General features: G+C 39.7%; 7 protein-coding genes across 7 annotated transcripts; 4 read left to right on the top strand and 3 right to left on the bottom strand.

Annotated features, from left to right (window-relative positions):
- Nucleotides 1–862: 862 nt before the first annotated feature.
- Nucleotides 863–4,208, top strand: LOC101307126 (auxin-induced protein 5NG4-like). The gene is made up of 7 exons (XM_004302251.1): nucleotides 863–1,132; nucleotides 2,569–2,631; nucleotides 2,718–2,834; nucleotides 2,931–3,180; nucleotides 3,298–3,456; nucleotides 3,551–3,702; nucleotides 3,801–4,208. Exons 1-7 carry the CDS (start codon nucleotides 945–947, stop codon nucleotides 3,964–3,966), a joined length of 1,095 nt encoding a protein of 364 aa, XP_004302299.1. The 5' UTR covers nucleotides 863–944; the 3' UTR covers nucleotides 3,967–4,208.
- An 890-nt stretch (nucleotides 4,209–5,098) lies between these two features.
- LOC101307703 (ADP-ribosylation factor 2-like) lies at nucleotides 5,099–7,806 on the top strand. Its single transcript, XM_004302253.1, has 7 exons — nucleotides 5,099–5,157; nucleotides 5,703–5,861; nucleotides 5,977–6,047; nucleotides 6,952–7,071; nucleotides 7,159–7,277; nucleotides 7,352–7,433; nucleotides 7,529–7,806. The coding sequence occupies exons 2-7, from the start codon at nucleotides 5,714–5,716 to the stop codon at nucleotides 7,532–7,534; spliced, it is 546 nt and encodes a 181-aa protein (XP_004302301.1). The 5' UTR covers nucleotides 5,099–5,157; nucleotides 5,703–5,713; the 3' UTR covers nucleotides 7,535–7,806.
- Nucleotides 7,807–8,052: 246 nt separating this feature from the next.
- Nucleotides 8,053–9,455, bottom strand: LOC101307408 (ABC transporter I family member 20-like). Its single transcript, XM_004302252.1, has 3 exons — nucleotides 8,937–9,455; nucleotides 8,618–8,848; nucleotides 8,053–8,513 (listed from the first exon to the last, which is right to left on the bottom strand). The coding sequence occupies exons 1-3, from the start codon at nucleotides 9,453–9,455 to the stop codon at nucleotides 8,307–8,309; spliced, it is 957 nt and encodes a 318-aa protein (XP_004302300.1). The 3' UTR covers nucleotides 8,053–8,306.
- Nucleotides 9,456–10,361: 906 nt separating this feature from the next.
- LOC101306829 (trafficking protein particle complex subunit 4-like) lies at nucleotides 10,362–12,563 on the top strand. Its single transcript, XM_004302250.1, has 3 exons — nucleotides 10,362–10,669; nucleotides 10,797–10,965; nucleotides 12,174–12,563. The coding sequence occupies exons 1-3, from the start codon at nucleotides 10,610–10,612 to the stop codon at nucleotides 12,368–12,370; spliced, it is 426 nt and encodes a 141-aa protein (XP_004302298.1). The 5' UTR covers nucleotides 10,362–10,609; the 3' UTR covers nucleotides 12,371–12,563.
- A 436-nt stretch (nucleotides 12,564–12,999) lies between these two features.
- LOC101292328 lies at nucleotides 13,000–13,587 on the bottom strand. The gene has a single exon (XM_004304864.1). It carries the CDS (start codon nucleotides 13,585–13,587, stop codon nucleotides 13,000–13,002), a length of 588 nt encoding a protein of 195 aa, XP_004304912.1.
- Nucleotides 13,588–14,369: 782 nt separating this feature from the next.
- LOC101292038 lies at nucleotides 14,370–17,024 on the top strand. The gene is made up of 2 exons (XM_004304863.1): nucleotides 14,370–15,425; nucleotides 16,324–17,024. The coding sequence occupies exons 1-2, from the start codon at nucleotides 14,370–14,372 to the stop codon at nucleotides 16,813–16,815; spliced, it is 1,548 nt and encodes a 515-aa protein (XP_004304911.1). The 3' UTR covers nucleotides 16,816–17,024.
- Nucleotides 17,025–18,195: 1,171 nt separating this feature from the next.
- On the bottom strand, nucleotides 18,196–20,275 carry LOC101306536 (aquaporin NIP1-2-like). Its single transcript, XM_004302249.1, has 5 exons — nucleotides 20,043–20,275; nucleotides 19,713–19,937; nucleotides 18,972–19,169; nucleotides 18,679–18,740; nucleotides 18,196–18,496 (listed from the first exon to the last, which is right to left on the bottom strand). Exons 1-5 carry the CDS (start codon nucleotides 20,160–20,162, stop codon nucleotides 18,286–18,288), a joined length of 816 nt encoding a protein of 271 aa, XP_004302297.1. The 5' UTR covers nucleotides 20,163–20,275; the 3' UTR covers nucleotides 18,196–18,285.
- Between the last annotated feature and the right edge of the window lie 103 nt (nucleotides 20,276–20,378).

Here is a 20,378-nt window from a genome sequence, read left to right as displayed (position 1 = left end):
TACGTACGTACGTATATATATATATATATATATATATATATATATATATATACACCTTTACTTTTACTTGGAGTCTCAAAATCTCAATCCAGCTATTGTGACAGTTGTGTCTAGATGTGTGTACGTATAGTTTTATGATTAATGGTAGATCCTAATCATCCTATATAACAAATTAAACCAAGAATTAGAAATGTAGACAACTTTATAAGCCCACTTTCTGATTTGTTTCATAACTCATCGGATCTGATATTACATAGTTAATGCATATCTGAGTCGACATGTGATGATGAATACCAAAAGCATTCCCAAACATGTTGTACATGTTTTAACTGAAATTTCCAGAAATAGACGTTACAATTGAAGAATTGCAAGATAACGTGAGTGAATATTCATCTTATTGTAACAGTACGTAGTGTTTTGTGATGAACTTGCAATCTCTACGAGTGTGCGTGATCATTGATCACTACCATTACAAAGTGTTTGTAAATCGAATTGATGAAGCATGAACGATCAAGATATATCTACACCTAATAACATCACAATGCTCATTGGTTTGAACTAGAAAGCTCACTTGGTGTGACGTCCACCCAATTAAATCTCCTCAAAAGAACAAAAACTGATCGAAGACGTTTTCTATGTGCTAGTGGCAACCAACTCATGAAGCTAGCTAGCTAAGACAATTGTATGCATGCATAAGCCCAAGTGTTGCAAGCAGCAATGCGCAATCAATCCTCCAACGGCTTCCCTTTTCTCTTATTTTCACGCAAGTTTCTCTTCACCTTTCTGTTTCACCTTTTTCCTTATATATATACTCCCCGATACCTCATTTCTCAGTCACCAAATCTCTCTTGCTCTAGCTTGCTTTCTGTATCTCTTAGCTGTTCTGCTACTTCTGCAAATATATAGTACAAGTTCAGAAAGTACTATATATTTCAGAAAACGCAATGGCAATTGGTTATGGTAATAGCTATCTGCCATTTTTGGCCATGGTGTTTGTGCAAGCGTGCTATGCAGGAATGAACATCACTTCAAAGCTTGCTCTTGAGGCTGAGATGAGCCCTCTTGTTCTTGTTGCTTATCGTCAAGTTTTCGCCACCTTAGCCATAGCTCCTTTTGCTTATTGGATGGAATGGTAATGAAGTGATTAAACTGCTATATGTATATATCTCTGTTCATTTTGATTATGCGTCATGACATAGAGTTAAAGGGTTTTGTGAATTCTTTTCAATGCATGCATGCGATTATTCGAATCTTACTTCCTTGTTATTTTAGTATATAATCGAGTGAAATGGAGGTCAGATTTTCTATGTTATAATAAGCTGCTGCTTGACTGATTGTCATATTATATTACAAAGTCAATTTTCTTAGTATAAAGAACTTGTTAGTTTGTGTTTCTGTCTGGTTATGAAATGGAACAAATGGAAAGCAACAGGAGAAGAGAATAGTCTGATCATTTCAACTTAAATGCTTCGTTGATGATATATAGTTCGGAGCTCTAATATATGGTTGGGATCTTTAATCAAACCTAGTTCTGAGCTCGAATCTGCATCATCTTACTGTTCTTTAGTCTTTCTTCATTGTTCTTGCTTCCAACCGCTGCTTTGATTCATTTCCAGGAATACGTACAAGAGTCTATTTTGTTTGTACGTTCTAGTAGTTTTGTAACCGTATATATATAGTTTCCATTTATATATGAAAAGTACGTAGTTCCAGGGAAAACCCAAATCCCAAAACTTTCAGGTGCAGAATTTATTGTGTCAAAAGTAGTGAGTCGCTCAGATTTGGCAAAATGGTTATTGATGCACGCAATAAACGCAGAAGGCCAGGCCAGGCCAGGCATGATGCATCAGTGCATCACACACTGCTTTCAGTTTTTTTCATTTTCTAGGCTCGATCTGTCATTTTTGGGTTTCTTGATGCTTAATTCTAACGTATACCAGGAGTCCAGGATTCTTCGGACGTGTGGCACAAGCTTAAGTCATATAAACTTTTGCATGGTCGCCACATATAGCTTAACCATTTGTCCTCTTCTTCTTCCTTCTTCCTTCTTATTGATCGTCTTCCTTCATTGCTAGCCAGCTAGCTCGTTCAGGTAGGTAGGAGCTGGACTGCTGGACTCTTTTGGAATAAGTATGCATCGAGATCTAAGTAAATTCATATAGATCGAGCTAGCTGGCAGTTCAGGTTTCAACGTCCTAGGGTTAATTAGCTAAGCAGCAGATCTAGAAACTAATCACTAAACCTATATATGAACAAATAAAGCAGTCCCAAAAATGCAGAAGTCCCATCTTTGTAGAAACCCTAAGGTGCAGGGGAAAACCCTAGCCCTATGTGGGAACAAAGGTCTTTCTCTAATCCTAATTACGTGCACTAGCCAGAACCCTAGATTCGCCACAGCTAGCCTGTATATGTATGTATATATATGAGTATATCTAGACTTTGCTATAATTGTCAGGTTTATAATTAACTGATCTCTAATTCATTAGTGAAAATGTTTGCTATCTCAAGTAATTTGGAGAAGCTAGACGGGAAATATGATGTTTGTTTATTTGTTTCTATTCGTAACAGGAAAACAAGACCCCAGATCACAATGCCTATTCTTTTCCAGATTTTCCTCTGTTCCTTAACCGGGTAAGTACTCGAATTTATATATTTAAGCTAATGTGGTATTAGCTTATGGCAACAAAATTGACCTAATCGGAATCCTTAAAATGCAGAGCAACTGCCAACCAAGTTCTATATTTTGTTGGATTGAACAAAAGCTCTGCAACCGTTGCTTGTGCTTTGACAAATACACTCCCGGCTATGACATTTATCCTTGCAGTCCTTTTCAGGTGTTCTACCACTTTACCATGTATTATTACCTAATGTGTTTTCACTTCTATTTTTATCTGTCTATGATTGAAACTGCGTAAATGTAACATTTTCAGACAAGAATCAGCAAAAATGAAGAGCAAGGCAGGGTTAGCTAAGGTGATGGGAACAGCAGTGTGTGTATGTGGAGCGATGATACTCTCATTCTACCATGGGAAAAACATTGGTATAGGTGAATCCAAAATTCACTGGAGTTATGCTCAGAAAATGGGAGAGTCGAGCTCCGGCAACAATGCCAACTCCTTTGTTGGTCCCATTTTAGTCCTCGTCAGCACCTTAGGTTGGGCAATGTGGTTCATCATCCAAGTACGTACACCCATATTTTGTTTCTCAATCGTTTGAATTTCGTGAATCCAACAAGGCCTAAGTTTTGTTGTGTTGAATCCTTATTTACAACTTGATTAATCTTTGTTATTATTTCAGGCGAAAGTGAGTGATAGTTTCCCAGCTCCTTACACAAGCACTACATTGATGTGTTTGATGGCCAGTTTGGAGTGTGGACTCATTGCTGTTAGTGTCGAGCACAATGCACAAGCATGGGCATTGACCAACCCCATGAAGCTCACCGCAGGCCTCTATTCAGTATGCACAAATTCTTGAATGATCGTAACGATTAACTTAATCTTTGTACTAAATCGCGAACGATATATGCATGACACAATTTCATTCATTTCAGGGGATTATGGGTTCTGCAGTAGCATTTTTCTTCACTTCTTGGTGTATCCAAAGGAAAGGACCGCTCTATGTGTCAGTGTTCAGCCCTCTGTTGCTCATTATTGTGGCTGTTTCGAGTTGGGCTCTGCTTGATGAGAAATTATACCTCGGAACGTAAGTATCTAAAGTCCATAATTAAGAATTTGTGCTTCGATTAGTTTACTTGTGCTGCAAGGTACTAACTTGTTGTCTGATTGAAATTGGTGATTCAGTGCTTTAGGATCAATCTTGATTGTGGCCGGGCTCTATTCTGTTCTTTGGGGAAAGACCAGGGAGACTGCGAAGCTTGAGGGCAAAGAAACAGATGCAGATACAAAGCTAGATGCTGTTTTCAAGGAATTTGAGAAAAACGACTTGGAGCTGCAGCTGCACAAATGAGAATATTCACTACTGTGTTGAAAACTTCCATGAGACTAGCTCAAACTAAGCATCATCAATATCAAATCGTCAAATCGCCCCACTTCAGTTCCGAAAATGTTTCATTTATCATCATCATCATCATCTCATGTTAAGTTAGTTTAGTGTCTTCCTCGCGTGTCAGGTCCAACGAATTCGGTGTGTAATGTGATGTTTAATGTTCTAGTGGTTTGCATTGTTATGGTAATATGCATGTTTTCCAGTTGGTCAGATTGATCTCAATTCTCATCAGTATCATTGTGGCAGTTGTGTTTCTCCTCTCAAATTCATTGGAGGATAGGCCTTGACAAAATGTGTGGCCAATGTTTTTGTATTCCGGATTTAGGTTCAAAGTAAAATCCAAGCCGAACATCATCTTTTATAAAAGGATTGACCAACCAGCTCCCACTCACTAGATCGGAGTTCATTCGTGAGTTCGTGACCGGTACCGGATTTTTGGGAAGAAATCCTACAAACCCCTCATTGTTTGCTAAATCAACAAAATGTGAAGTTTCTCATGTTACCGTACCATAAGATCATCATCTTGTGGGTTGTCGATTGGTTGTGTTATGCCTTGTCGAAAACCTAAAACGAAAGACGCTAGATATATTTGGTTGAAATTACATTCACTTTCACGTACATTTAAAAAAAAAATATTACTCTTCTAATAGTCACATTCGATCTTAGTACTGAAAAAGTATATTAACTCGACCCTATTAGACTATATTCCATCCACATTCATAGGAATAGGAATGATAGGATACAAAATTTTGTATGATTATCTATACAGTGGTCCTGGACTCCTGGTCTAGGTGCTCTGATAAAAATAACTTCCATTTTGCCTAATCTTGAACTCTGTTGGAAGGCAATGGTTTTGGGCAAAAACTAGCAATTATAGAAAGTATAGGGGCAAACAAAGAGAAAAGAAAAAGAACCACGTTGGAGCACGCACACACGCGCTAGTCTACACCTCGCCGCACACAATCCCAATCTAAACCCTAACGGTACTAAACGCCCCATTAAACACCAGTCAATTATTCATTGCACCACCAAACTCCGTTAAATCCCGTCGTTATCTCTCTATTTATATTCGAAAACAGAGTCATCTGAGCCCATATCATTTGTCCTCCTCATTCCTCTCTAGGGCAGCTTCTCAGATCTGCCCCCTCTAAGGTAACCTTTCTCTCTCTATTTTTCATATCTATGGTTCATTAGCTTTAGCTTAATCTCGGATTATAATGAATCGTGAATTTGATGTATGATTTGTAATAGGTCAGTGTGGTTTTGGTGGCGTTTTTTCGTTTCCTGATTGATGCATCGTCTTTAGTTCTGAATCTGGATCTGGTTTTGTGTTTGGATCTGAATCTGAGTCTGTTTGGATTTCATTTTTTTCTCTCAAAATCTAGGAGAAAGTTTTGTTCTTAGTTTGAATCCATAGCTTTATTTGTATTTTATTTTCAGATCTATAATCTGACTGCTTGTTGCGGCTCTTCGATATGTAATTTGTTCAAAAGAAAACATGAGAAGTTTGAGTTCAGGACGATTTAAGTAGCGGTGAATGTATTGTATGTGTAGGCCGCATTTGAATTCTGATGAATCTAATGCTTTTATTCGAGATCTATAAGGGTTGTGTATGTTAGAATGCTTGCTACATCAAATTGAAAGTTGATAACTTTTGGTTTGGATGTCATGTATCTGACTTTGATTTACGTTCGCAGCGAATTCAAAGATGGGGTTGTCATTCACCAAGCTGTTCAGTCGGCTTTTTGCCAAGAAGGAAATGAGAATTCTTATGGTCGGTCTCGATGCTGCTGGTAAAACTACCATTTTGTACAAGCTCAAGCTCGGAGAGATTGTGACCACCATTCCTACCATCGGTATGATTCCATAGCAGCATCTTGCAGTTGTATATCATTCTTTAACAGCATGTAACAAGTATTATAGAAAATGGTAGATTTTAACAAGTAATGTGTTTGTAATTTTTTTTTTCAGGATTCAATGTTGAAACTGTGGAGTACAAGAACATCAGCTTTACCGTGTGGGATGTCGGGGGTCAGGACAAGGTATGAAACATTATGAAAATCAATCTCCTTTTCAATTACAATGCATGCACTTTCAGCCTTTCATGCTGAGATTGGATAGTTTGACCTTTTCTGAATCTGTACAATTTATTTTATAATACTATATGCACAGAGCTTTGTAGTTATAACTCTTGAGGTTTATGTGCTTATGGACGGTCGTGTGTTGGTTAGATTGGCTACGTTAGCACACAACATTAACCTAAGCTACAGTTTTGTGCCATCTTGTCTTTCAAGTTTTTCCTCTAGTACTTCTGAGGAAAAGCTATCCGTTCTTTGGCAAAAATTTCTGCATGTGCTTATAACATAGTATAGCTTAGTTTTTTGATAGTTATCGTTCATTGAGTTGATGTGCTTATGGACGGTCGTGTGCTGGTTAGATCTGCTACATTAGTACACAACATTAACCTAAGCTACATTTCTGTGCCACCTTGTCTTTCAAGTTTTTCCTTTTTATTTACAAGGAAAAACTATCCACTCTTTGGCAGAAATTTATATATTTGTATTCTTTTGTATTACATTTCATGTGGTTTATGTGCTTATGGACGGTCGTGTGCTGGTTAGATTTGCTACACTTGCACACAACATAAACCTAAGCTAGATTGTTGTTGCCATCTTGTCTTTCAAGATTTTTCTTATTATGTGAGGAAAAGCTATCATGTGGCGAACATTTACATCTGTGTATACATTTGTTGACATCTGTATAGATGCTTGTAGTTGATGACAGTTTGTGACTAGATGTTGTATTCCTATGATAGAAGCTCTGTCCACTGGAGCTGCATTATCTTTCAGTTTTCCACTTCCCTTTCTTTTTTTTTATGGTTGTGAGGATTTGTTATCTCATGTGTACTGTATTTGACCAACATAGTGCAATATTGTGTTTGTGTAGATTCGACCTCTATGGAGACACTACTTCCAAAATACCCAAGGGCTCATTTTTGTGGTTGATAGCAATGATCGCGACCGTGTCGTTGAGGCTAGGGATGAGCTACATCGCATGTTGAATGAGGTACGAAAGCTTCTGTATGCTTTGATTTGTAATTTACATCTTCCCTTGAATGCTCTGTTTACATAATGTGACTGCTTGAATTTGTAGGACGAGTTGAGGGATGCTGTGCTGCTTGTTTTCGCCAACAAACAGGATCTTCCAAATGCTATGAATGCTGCAGAGATCACTGACAAACTTGGTCTCCACTCTCTTCGTCAACGCCACTGGTATGTTGAAGATTACCCCCTCCCTCCTTTGCCATTTGATTTCAGATTATATCTTATACAATTGTATTTTGCAGGTACATCCAGAGTACATGTGCCACTTCTGGTGAAGGGCTCTATGAGGGTCTTGACTGGCTCTCAAACAATATTGCCAACAAGGTTTGTTCCTGTTCTTCATTGCAGTCATACTATTCATATTATGTTCTCTGTTTTGATACTTATAGTCTGCTTGCTTGTATTTACTTCGTTTGCAGGCTTAAATGATCAGTAATCTTCAGCAACCTCATGTTTGCAAGGTGTCTGATGGCTCGCATATCTTGGTGTCTGATGGCTCGCATATCTTCTGTTTATGGATTTCTTACAATGTGTTACTATCCCGAGATTGTATCTGTTTAGATATTATTACAAAGTGATTGACGGCTGTAGATTTAAATAATTCGACTTATACATTCTACATACGAATTTGTTTGTATCGGTTTAGGGTTCCAATTTTGAACCTTTACTATTGCTTCACCATCTTTTGATGGACTTGATGCATGCTGTGTTGAATGATTCATGGATTGTCCATAAAATTTATCTTTTTGTATTTGATGCCGTTTATATTCCGGAGGCTGACGTACCTGTACTGAAATGAAAAAAGACTAGTGTCTATAAGTTGCATTCGACATTCCCAGTTTCGGTACTTGAGTGTAATACCTAGTTTACTTGACAAGGAGGAATAGCTATGATGCTGTTGAAGCAATTTTGACCTCGTAACTTTCGTTAGTGTAATACCTTTGTCGTTCCAATTTGGCAACATGTTCTTCATTTCTTTCATTTTCCATATATGATGGTATACAGTATACACGAAATTCAACAGTAATACAATGAAATTCGAAACATCCAAATTCAAGGGCGCTATGAAAATGATCGCGCACCATAATTTATGCAGAGAAACCCAAGTAATAGAATCATCCCATACATCACAATCACAAAACGTCACAAACCAGCGGCAGCACATCCAAATTCTGTTGTCACTGGCACCAAGTATATCTATTGCCTGAGAACTCTGTTTGAGCTCAAGACAAAGTTTTCTTCACCGGCAACGGTGGAGTTGAGGCGCCCAGCCGCCCAACCATTATTAATTACCCGACTTCCCTCAATTTGTTCATCAAACTCGGGAAGACCTTTCGCCTTCCTCTCTTTCCTTCTCGCCCTCTCCTCGTCACGCTCCTTCCTCAGCCAACTCTCAACCGTCCTCTGCAAACCAAATCAAATCCAACACACAATGTCAACAACAAAATCAAAGAAAAACACTTGAAATGCAAATGGTGCTAAACAATGTAACCCTTTCGAACACTAACCATGAGTGAGAGCTTGTACGTCTCCTTAACCTTGTCCATCGGCATCGACAATTGCAGCTTCCCATTAGCAACATACATAATGTGTGACGGCCAATTCTCCAATCCATCAAATATATGCGTCGCGTAAATGATCGTAGCGCCTCTCTCCTCACATTCCTTCTTCAAGAACGTGAGCAGGTCCGCCCTCGCAAGCACGTCAAGGTCCACCGTGATCTCATCGAGCAGAAGCACCTACATTCATTCACACACATTTCATCAAACACCTGGTGTGCATAACCAAATCAAACAACCCACATCAAAATGTGACTGAATAAACTACCTTGTATGGTCTGAGAAGCCCCATACAGATCTGGACCCGTCTTCTCTGACCATCGGAGACCTTGTGCAACCGCCATGAGAGATCAATATCCAACACCTTGATCAGCTCAGCTCTTCTTTTAGGGTCAATCCCAGCCACACCGTTGATCAATTTCTCAGCCGAAACATCCATCTGTATCGGAACGTCGAACCCAGCAAACGCCACGTCACGGCGCCACTCCCCGCCGAGATACGAGAGGTCGCCGGAGCCGGTGAGAGCGGTGTCGTGGAAAGCCGACCGGCCGAGGACACGGACCATGGTGGGGTCGACCATGTGCTTCCCTCCGAGGATCTTGAGGATGGTGGTTTTGCCGGCGCCGTTGGATCCAACGAGGAGGCATCGCTCGCCGGCGTTGAGGGTGAGGGAGAAGTCGTCGATGAGAGGCTTGGCGCCGGGCGGCGGGTGGCCGTTGATTCCAGGGTAGGTGAATTTGAGGCGGTTGATCACGATCGTTGGATCGGAGTCTTGCTTGACGCCCATGGTTGGTTACTGTGAGAAAAAAGAGAGAATTTGACGGAGGTTTTAAAGCTTTCGGGTCGGTGGGTCTGGTGGCGTGGCCGGTTCACAGTCCACAACTGAGGCTGCGGACTCGGTGCGTCCCCGTCCAATGGGATTGAGACACGTGACTACTTTCATGTGGGGAACAAGGAGTTAGGTGAATATTTCGCGGCAACTGTACATGGACCCGGGCCGGGTCGAGTAATACGGATTCATTTCTTTTTTGCTGGACATTGTTCATGTGTTCATGACCACCTGCATTGTGCTCCGGAAGCTCATCGGGATCGGCTTCGTCGTTATCGGAGAGGTGGACTTGGAGAGAGTTCGTCGGCCAGCACAATTGAATTCTACGACTGCATTCTTAAAACGTTTGTGTTTTGGTTTAGGAATTTTACTTGCATTTCATAAAATCTAAACTCTATATCTAATCTAACGGTTCTAAACACATGACACATCATTTTTAAATTGATTTAACTTAAATTGTGGTTAACTTGGGTTAACTTCTTAATGAAGTTGGATTGTCTTTGCAGGTGTACTATCATGTGAGGTATCATTCCATGAGGAAGTTCCAGAATCCAACCTAGAGGAAATCACACTTGCCTACCTTGTAAAGCCCAGAACTTCAACAAACAGCTTTCAGCTACCGATTCATGTATTACCGCAAAGAACTCATCTCCGAATTCAAAACAATCTTCCGATTCTCTAAAGCCTAACATTTCCTATACACTTGTCTTAATATTTATCATCGTTATAATTGGCCAAAACTTCCTTCAGTAGTAAACTGGATTCACTGCGATTCGCAGCTAAACACTAATACACTAGAGAGGAAATATCACTATTACCCCTACAATCCAATGTATTTAGTATTTACGGATACGTTTCCGACAAGATTCCGGCCGTTTTCGAGAACATATTCTTAACCTAAAAGACACCAAGCTGGAAACCCGCCGATATGCGTCTGGATACGTATTCGTAAATAAGGTGGATACTCGGGGTAAATAATTACTTTTGGGCCCTCGGGAAGAGGGACGTGGGTTTCGGGTCGGGTATAGAACCTGTATCTGTAAATACAATCTTGCTAGTCTTCTTCTTCATCATCCGTCCACTCATTTAGATTCAGAAACAGCCTTCGGAAAATGGCAGCGATTTACAGCCTCTACATCATCAACAAATCAGGCGGCTTGATCTTCTACAAGGTAATACCCAGAAACCCTTAAACTTCAAAACCTCCTTATTTTCTTCTTCAAAAAATCTCATTTCAATTTTCCGATCACAATTCCCTATTTAAATTCTGATGGGCATTTTTGGAATCCGAATATTTAGGACTATGGATCGACGGGACGAATGGACACGAATGACAGCTTGAGGGTTGCGAGCTTGTGGCACTCAATGCACGCCATTTCTCAGCAATTGTCTCCGGTTCCCGGTTGCGCAGGCATCGAGCTTCTTCAAGCTGATACCTTTGATCTTCACTGCTTCCAGTCACTTACTGGTAATTTCCAAAGATTCACCTTTTTTGAAATCTCCTGTGATTTTTAGGTTGCATTGGTGAAATTTAATGAACTCTAGCTGTTCAAGATGTCAGTGAATTCTCAGTTAGATTTACTTTGTGTTTAACTGTTTTTGGTGCGAAGTTGATTGTAAGGTTTGGGTTTGAGAACTTGAGTTGAGCTTGAAGGATACAGAAATTTGGTTTCCTAAAAGTCAGATTCGCGTAGAGTTTGTGTCATTATTAGCGTAGCATATAAGCAGTTCAATGAAGCAACCAATGGCTTATATGCCTTGTGATTGAAGCAACACGAGATCGTGTATGATATTCAAGAGTGAGAGTTACCAGACATTGGCTGTTTGAAATCGAGTGCCTTGTTATTGAATGTGGATTAACGTATTGTGTTTAGTTAGATGGAAATTGGAATTTTTAGAGAGACGAAATGAGATGTTGACTCTCAGCGAGCATCATTTCAGTCCTGAGCGATAGCTGGCCCTCGGTAATTTAGCGAGTGAGAGATTTTGAGGTTGTTCTGTCGTTTGTTAGATAAGCTGTGTAGAGTGATTTCTCTCCACATGAATGTATGTTCTGTTGCTTGTTATCATTCTGATATCATTTGATATGGTGGATTTGTTTTTTTTTTTCTGTATGTTTTCTTTCATTGTTATACTTTTGTCATTTCGTTTTAGGCTTTAAGAATCACTAATGGGACATGCAATGAGAGTTTGCCTCTGGATTTTTAGTTTTTAAAGTGTTTGATCTACTTAGGATATTCTGTTTATGGTAAAGGTATATATAAAAAAAATTTGTGTCCATTTCATTTTTTGTGCTGGTCTGAGAGATGCTAGATGTCGACACTTTACATACAGCACCTTGACAACTGCTGTTTTTGAATTGCATAAGGCCATAAAGTTGTACTGTGTTTTGTAATCATAACCAAAAATCTAAAGTATCAAATCCACTACCTGGCCTGAGTCTTCCCATCCAGGAGTTATGTTTGATTCACTTCTGATATGCTTTGCTTCTTCCTTTTACACGGAAACTGTATCTGTTTCTTTGGGCTTGGCATCATGATCTTTTGCATTAAGACTTGCTTTTCAGAAGGATTGCTGGTTGCCTTTAGTTTCCTATGACTGTTCAATTTTTCCTTGCAAGTAAAACTGCGTTGGAGTGTAAAGCTGTTTTTCAACTAGGTAATTTCACTTTTGCAGGAACAAAGTTCTTTGTTGTCAGTGAGCCTGGTACACAGCACATGGAAGGTCTCTTGAAACACATCTATGAGCTGTACACTGATTATGTCTTGAAGAACCCCTTCTATGAGATGGAGATGCCTATCCGGTGCGAGCTCTTTGATATTAACCTGACACAGGCAATACAAAAGGATCGTGTTGCCTTGTTAGCCCGATGATCTGCGTCGTGACATGTATCTTATGTTTTTGTTGCTTGATCTATATTTCTTTAGATGTAAATCTTCTGAACAATCGTGAATACAACACATAAGATATGTGTTGTTGTGTTGTTCGACTTTAGCTGACTACAACTTCAATGTTCAGTACAGGGTTTGTGAAGTATATCTTCTTTTGAATTGACGTTCATTGTTTTCTGAAGTTTTATTCTTGTAATGCATCTCCGAAAATCAATAGCCGATGTGTGAGGAGCAGTGTGATTGATCTTGGAAGAATGTAAGCATTGGATTCAGCAGTACCTTGCATACTTTTATCAGTTTAATCTGAAGTTTGAAAATCAAAAATATATAGAGCCGTTTGTTAAAATGTCTAGGTCCTAAAAGTTTCAGATGTTATTCAATGGAGTATGCAAGTAATGAACGTAGTCAAGAACATGGTCAATCTTGATGAGTATGATCAAGATCAAAAACTCAACCATCATCACCAGCTAAGGAAAATAATGCCGTTTGATGTCTAAATGAATCAAATACACGCTATCACATTGTAATCATGATCTTTATTTGTTACATTGTAATAGTTTAGCAAGGGAAAGACAATATCAAATTTGAATCGGATGCCTTGGATGGTGGCATTAGAGCAGAGCAGGTGCAGCAGCAGGTCCTAAAGACCTTGGTCGAAGGAGATCCTGCACAGCATTCAGAGACATGACAATGAAAATCCTCATTTCCCTGCTTCTTTCGTCCAGAATGCCATGCTGCTTACTGATCGGTGGCGTAGTGAGTGTTGCCCTGCAGCTCGCTTCTGCTCGCGGCGTTATGCGCTCCTCCTTCTCCACACTGCTGTAGTCCCTGCTGAAAAACGACACCGCTGCCAAGTCAAATGCCTGCATGATTAGACCATAAGCATTCTCACACTCGGAGAGAGCTTTCTTCAATACCGGGTCTTTTGTTGTTGCAATGGTCTGCCTGATAAAGTTGTGAGTTTTGGTTGAGTGATCTACTGCAACCTCTACGGTTATCTGTGTTAGAGCGACTATATCAGCATTTGGGGACTTCAAGTGTGCTTGGAATGTTGTCCTGCAAAAGCCATAGTCCTCTGTGGACCGGCATATCTTCTCGATCAGTTGCTGTGTGCTTTGACTCAGTGATGGTTCGACATTGATCGTGAGGAACACCACCAAAAGTAATGAAACAAGCACAGACTTACTAGCAGAAGCCATTGATCTTAGCAGTGTTGGGAACTAATGAGAATTAGAAGCTAGAACAAGCCGCTAGCACATGCTAGATGGCAGGGAGGAGTAGTGATTTTATACTATGCTTTGTGTAATGTGCAGTTACTGCATTACTAATTCTAGTTGCAGGATGATATGCTAAGTTTATATCCATTATGAATAGGTGAAATGCATGGCTTCTATTCAACCAGTATTTCCAGACTGACAGTGGACCTTGTTCAGTTTGTGAGTCAAAAGTCAAAACTCAAACAAGGATGGATATCCATGAAATTCTACAAAAGGAAGAAGCATGTAGCAACGGTGATTGTGAATTGGTGATACGAAGAGGTACGAAGTACTTAACCCCTATATACTTCGAGTCAAAATGGGTTAGATTGTAATACAGTGCACTTGCATTCAGTCAAAATAATTGATCATATATGCTATGTGTTAAATATATATCAGTTATTTCTTTAGCATATAAACGGTTCAACTATGCATTGCAGTATAGTGCCTATCTATTTTGGACAGCTTTAAGATACGATCATTACAGATGAGAAACGTACAATGCCTAACCATTTTGACAACTTTAAGGTTATGCATAGCTCAGAGAACACAGCAGACTTAGGCAAGAGCCCTAAAAGGACGAGTCATTTTTCTCAAATCTTCTTAGAAGGACACGTTGGCACCAACTCCAAAAGTTTAAACCTTTGATCAAAAACGACGTCGTAGCTTCATATGAGCTACTACTGGTGTGTGTTCGTCTCTCTAATCCAATATCCACAGCTCAAATGGAACAAGATACCCAACTCCCAATCCCAAGCAACCACCAAAACGACGACGTTTTCTTCGACGCCCTCGACGATTTCCCTCCCTCCTCCTCCGATGATGACCAACCAGATCAATCCACGGCGTCATCCTCCTCCACCCTCCATGACCCCGATTCCAAACCCTCTCCGCCCTCCCACCTCCGTCTCCGGCCATCCCGCCGTCAACTCTCCGGCGACGACTCCAACACCTCCACTTTACAATCCTCCCAAACCGACGCCAGGCTCAACTACCGAGGCAGAAAGTTCAGACTTCGCCGGAATTTCAACCCGCCAGAGCCGAATCAGGACCCGGTCCAGCCGGCGCAAGCTCCGACCGACCAGAAAGACGAGGGCTCGACTGTCACCACCGCCGCCAACGACGACGGAGTCACCGACTCGGCCGACTCGGCCACGCAACTCGGTGACTCGTCTTGTAACCCTCTTGTGTTCGTAGCTGGATTAGTAATCAAAGCAATTGGGCTCCAAATTAACCTAATAATTAGCATTGTAACATTCCCAGCTTGGATTTTGTATAATGCCTACATGTTATTTGTTGACCCTTTACAAATTGTGGGTAGAGGGAGAGAGTTTGTGATGGCAAAGTTGGTAAATTTATCGGCTTTGGCCGCTGGAGCGGTGAGTCCTTTGGTTGGGGAGTGGGTGAAGGACAAGGACTCGGTTTGGAAGGCGGCATTGCGATTCGGGTGGGGTTTGCTGTGGGCGTTTTATGTGGGGTTTGTGTTGTGTGGTCTTTTGGTGTCGTCGCTTTTTTTTAGTGCGGTTTTTATGAGGTACATTGTGTCCGAGCCGCTGCAGATGAAGGAGATGTTGAACTTTGATTACACTAAGCCTAGTCCGGTGGCGTATTTGCCGGTGGTGTCGTGTGCAGGGGTCAGTTGTGGTGTGGATTGTTATGAGAAGGTTAAGGATGGGGTGATTTTGGGGTATCGGGTTATACCTGCGGGGCATAAATTGGCGGCTAGTGTTAAGTTTGTGTTGCCTGAATCGGAGTATAACAGGAATCTTGGGATGTTTCAGGTACTTGCTTGGTTTATGAATTTCTGTTTATTGTTTGGATTTGTTATCGTTGGTCTTGTTGTTTGATCAATGCATGATGAAATTGATTGTTTTATCGTTTGCTGCTTCGCAATAGAATTCGTTTTGTCAAATTTTGGACCTATGAAAGAACTGGTTGGAGTGATCAATAGTGTAATGGCTGAAGTTTGGATTTGTTTGATGGACTTCATTTACTTCAAGTAGCACATAGCTAAGGTGTATCACAGTTGTCAGTTGATGTTATGTAGGCACCTCATGATAGTTATTAATAAGTATGGAGTCTTCAAAAGAATATGGTGCTGACCATGCTGCTGCTTTTAGTTTTGATGATATAGTCACCAGTTACCAGCATCATGAAATCTTTTTTGCTGGGCGACAGGGGTGGTTTAGGTAGTTGATAGGTTGAGGCAGTGGGAAGAAAGGATCTAGTAAGATTTCTTTCCAGATCAGTGAAGCTTGTTTTTCCTTTCTCTTTCTCTGGACCAGTTCAGCAAGACAAGGTGTTCGACTTAAATCTCTTCTGGAGTCTGCATTTAGTAAATAAATTAACCTCTTCCTCTTACATTTTCAACTGGAGAGTGTGACCTCAAGGCACTTGTTAAAGAAAAAAATAATAATCGGTATTGGAAACTATTTCATTCTGCATTTGTATCAAGTAAATTGCAAACAAAAAAACTCAAGCTCTAGGAATGTGAAAGTTATAGAGGGTGGAAAGAAATGCTATTTTCTTCAAGTTTGCGTTTGTGTATGGTTTTATTCTGTCGCTTTTCCCATTCCTTTTTGTTTTCTGTATCAGTACGATCATTTTCATCATGGTCCTTGCTACTTTTGTTTCCATTTGATGAAGTTGTATGTGACCAATTTCATTTTGTTTATGTAGGTCAGGGTAGATTTCCTGTCTGCAGAAGGCAAAACCCTTGCCAGTTTGAGCCATCCATGCATGTTATATTTTAAAAGCGAGCCAATCCGCCTTCTATTGATGTTCATAAAGATTGTTCCTCTGGTGTCTGGCTACATTTCAGAGTCCCAAACTCTGAATCTGAAGTTCCGGGGGTTCACGGAAAGTGATATTCCTACTGCCTGCTTGAGAGTGACAATCGAACAACGCGCAGAATTCAATCCTGGTGCTGGTATTCCCGAAATATATGATGCATCTATGACCCTTCAATCAGAACTTCCCCTGTTCAAAAGGATCATATGGAACTGGAAGAGTACTATATTTGTTTGGATGAGTATGATGATGTTCGTTATGGAGATGCTCTTTGCTCTCGTCTGTTGTAGACCTCTAGTTATTCCGAGAGCAAGGCCAAGGGCTGCTTCTGTCAACACCAGTCGCACTCGAGCTCAAACCAGCGATCCAGTACGAAACTAGCTGGAAGATGCTGGTACTTGTTGAAGTAGGGTAACCCTTGGTAGATGAGTGTTTAGCCTGTTAGTCTTTAGCTTCAAATTCTCCACCCAATTTTTTAATTCTTTAACCGCAGTGTAAATAATGCTGACTGTGTTTTGGTATTTTGAAATTTTAGTTTCCTTATAAATGCTGGAAAGTGCATATGCAGTTCGTTTTACATCTGCATTCTATCTTCATAGATGTAACCGTTGTATTTTGTAAATCATGTATCCTTCAAGAATACTGAGCAAAGTGTTGTTAATGGATTATGGTTACTTGTAAATTTGACAAGCATATCTTTGTATTCTTGGACATTTCCTGAAAGGCAAAATGTCCAGTGAATCATGTGATCACTTGGCAATCAGATCATTTGACTCCTTTAATAATATTCTGACTTCTAGGAATTTATACTCCTTCAAAACTGCGCAATCCAAGGTTGAAGATAGACTTGAATACATGAGAGGCTAATTAATTGAAGGCACGTCTAGATAGACTATTAAGACTTGCTTGTGAGTCCTACAATGATCTCATCCCGGAATATTTCTAACCCTCATCACGCTACAAATGTGCATATATCTATCATCATTTGTGTTTGGCTTCTTTACGTGTTCATTTCTATCATTAGGTGATGTATTCGGTGCCATATGTTGTGTCACGGGTCACAAGAGATAAACACACAATTGTATACAACGTTCGGATCATTAGATAAAAGAAATTCAATTATAAGGATTTCCATTCTCAAATTTGTATCTCTCTTCTAGCAATGAATGTCTCAAAGAAATTGAATGAATGTCTCGAAGAAATGCTACATGAAGTACGTGGTGTGTAAAATTCCGTGATAGGTAGGAGATTATGAACATGACTATTAACCATCAATTATTCAATTTCGACATATGGATTTCCATTAACCATTGCACAGCACAAATCCAGTTTCCCGTGCCATATATGAACAGGACTCGTGTGATTTGCACCAGATCAGAATCTTCATTCCCATCCTTTTCTGCCAAGGCATTTTCCTGGAATCATTTTATCTTCCTATTCCGTTCCACATGTGTTTCCATTATGTCATTCGGAGTAAGATTTATATTCTAATTCATCGTGAATTCGTGACTCACATAATAAGAAACATGAAAACATACTTTCCATCCAACAAGAAAACACACTGATTTTCATTTTTTGTAAGAATCATAGATATGGTAACATTCAAATATGAATTTTCCCCTTTTTAGCCTAATCACCACACTTTTAATCTTCACCTCTCTCCTCTCTAATCCACAATTTAGTTTAAAATATATAAACTAGATACACTGATATATTTTTATTATTATTATTTTTTTTTTAAAGAGAGGTCATCAAGCTCAGCAAACAGTACAATAATAACTAGATACACTGATACTAGTTAGGAATCACTTGTATATATATAGCGAATCCCTGTTCATCTATTTTCATCATTTAGGTGCGGCCAGGGCCTTTCAAGAAAGATCCAGTCTTGGTGAGCTCTCGCAGAGGCTTATCCGTAAATCTGATAACATTATAAACCAAGGCACCACATACAGCTCCAAGAGTTGGTGCCACAAGGTAAATCCACAGGTTTTTGTAATGACTTGACACTATTGCAGGGCCTAAGCTTCTTGCTGGGTTCATTGATGCTCCTGAAATTGGCCTGCAGGAGGGCTCAAATCACATGAGAAACTAACAGAATGAACATAGACTAAAAAACAAAACAATGAATAAAAAACAAAGTTCTTAGTTTGGCCTATGGAAAACCTCCAAAAGGAAAACATGATTATATACCAACGGATAGGAATTGATTATATTAAGAAGATATCATCAAGAAGATTATACCCTGCAAACATCACATTCAGAAGAACCGTGGAGCCAACTGCAAGCCCTGCAAGCTCTCCAATCTGCATAAGCAAACAGTTTGGAATATGATTATTGATCCTTTAATATAATAAAGTGTCAGGATGCAGACATTTTGGAATACATTGGTCAAATTATGTAATATGATAATGTACTAGCCTAATCAGTTAAGTAAGATAACTCACCAACCCTATTAGGCAAACCATGCATATTAGGTAGTTCTTAACTGAAAAGGCAGAGCTAGTGTCGAAATTAAGAGACAGGATAGTACTAACCGCTCTGTTATCAGTGGCCACACCAGAAACAACAAACATGAGGTAAAATGTGATGATGAACTCAATCACGAAAGACTGCAGGGGAGTTCCATTAGGACTTGTTCCTGCAAAGTGGTCTTGATGGTTGTTAAATATAAGCCTAAGGGTACCACTTGCGAGCGTTGATCCAAGGACTTGAGCAACAACATAAGGGGGTACCTATAGAGAGAAAGCAAACCGAACATAAAAACACATTGAATTAGAAAGATAGTAGTCATCAAATTGAAGTTGATTTACAAGAGATACAGTGGTGTAAATTTATGCATGAAGCACAGGCATTTCTCGATAGTAAGGGCCTGTTTGCTAGTGCCTCCAAGCTCTCTATTTAAAATTTTCTGTCAATGGCTGCAAGTAACAGCATTTTGCCACACTTGAAATGGTTTTTGGCAAGTTCAGAAGCAACAATAAACGAGCTGTGACAACAAAATAAATTTAATCCCTAAGATTTTATTCATTCTTTTTCTATTGTCTTGTGAAGGATGTGAATTTTGAGTTTGAATGATGACTACTGCTCCTCTATCTAAACCAAAACTAGTCAACAAAGCCTTCTGGAAAACTTCTCATTCTTTACATTAAACTTATTATGAAGTAACAATTCTTTTCAAGACAATACATTGATCTCAGAGTGTATTTGGGTAGTTTACCATTTCAAAGGAAGAAAAACATAAGAAATAAAATCATGGGTTGGTTTGATTCGCTCACCTGTTTCAATGGAAACCTCTTAGTAGTAGCAAAAGCAATAGTGACAGCAGGATTGAAATGGGCACCAGAGATGTGACCAACAGAGTAGATCATGACCATCACAACAAGTCCCCAAACAATTGCAATCCCCGGAGACGACACTGTTTTGTCTGTGTTCAAATTCACCACCACAGCCCCACAACCAGCAAATATCAAGAAATATGTCCCCAACACCTCAGCAATGACCTGAAAATATAAAGTTCTCAACTTCAAACTTTTGAAGAGGTTTTGAAACTGTAAGATCATATTTCTATTGTACTTGAAATTGAAAAGCAACATGATTTATGTCACCTTCTGCATAAAGGGTACACAGAGAAAGCTGATGCTTGATTCTTGGTTGGTTATGGAAGGAGGTCTGTCATCTTCAACATTGAGAACATGGTTTCCATTAGTTGCATGATTCTCAGCCATGGCTTCAAGGTACTAAAACAGCTGAGAAGATGGATAGATAGAGAGACAGAGAACAAAGTGACTCAAAATTAAGGAGAAAACTGCTTATGCTTGTTTTTCTCAATCCCTGAAGTGAGAAAAAACTAAGGAGGACAACTCCAATTTATGGTGTGCAAAAATGGGTCCAAGGACAGTGGAGAGAGAGAGAGAGAGAGAGAGAGAGAGAGAGAGAGAGAG

Source organism: Fragaria vesca, linkage group LG6, assembly GCF_000184155.1.
Source record: "Fragaria vesca subsp. vesca linkage group LG6, FraVesHawaii_1.0, whole genome shotgun sequence".
NCBI classification, from domain to species: Eukaryota; Viridiplantae; Streptophyta; class Magnoliopsida; order Rosales; family Rosaceae; genus Fragaria; species Fragaria vesca.
This window is presented reverse-complemented; position numbering and strand designations above follow the sequence as displayed.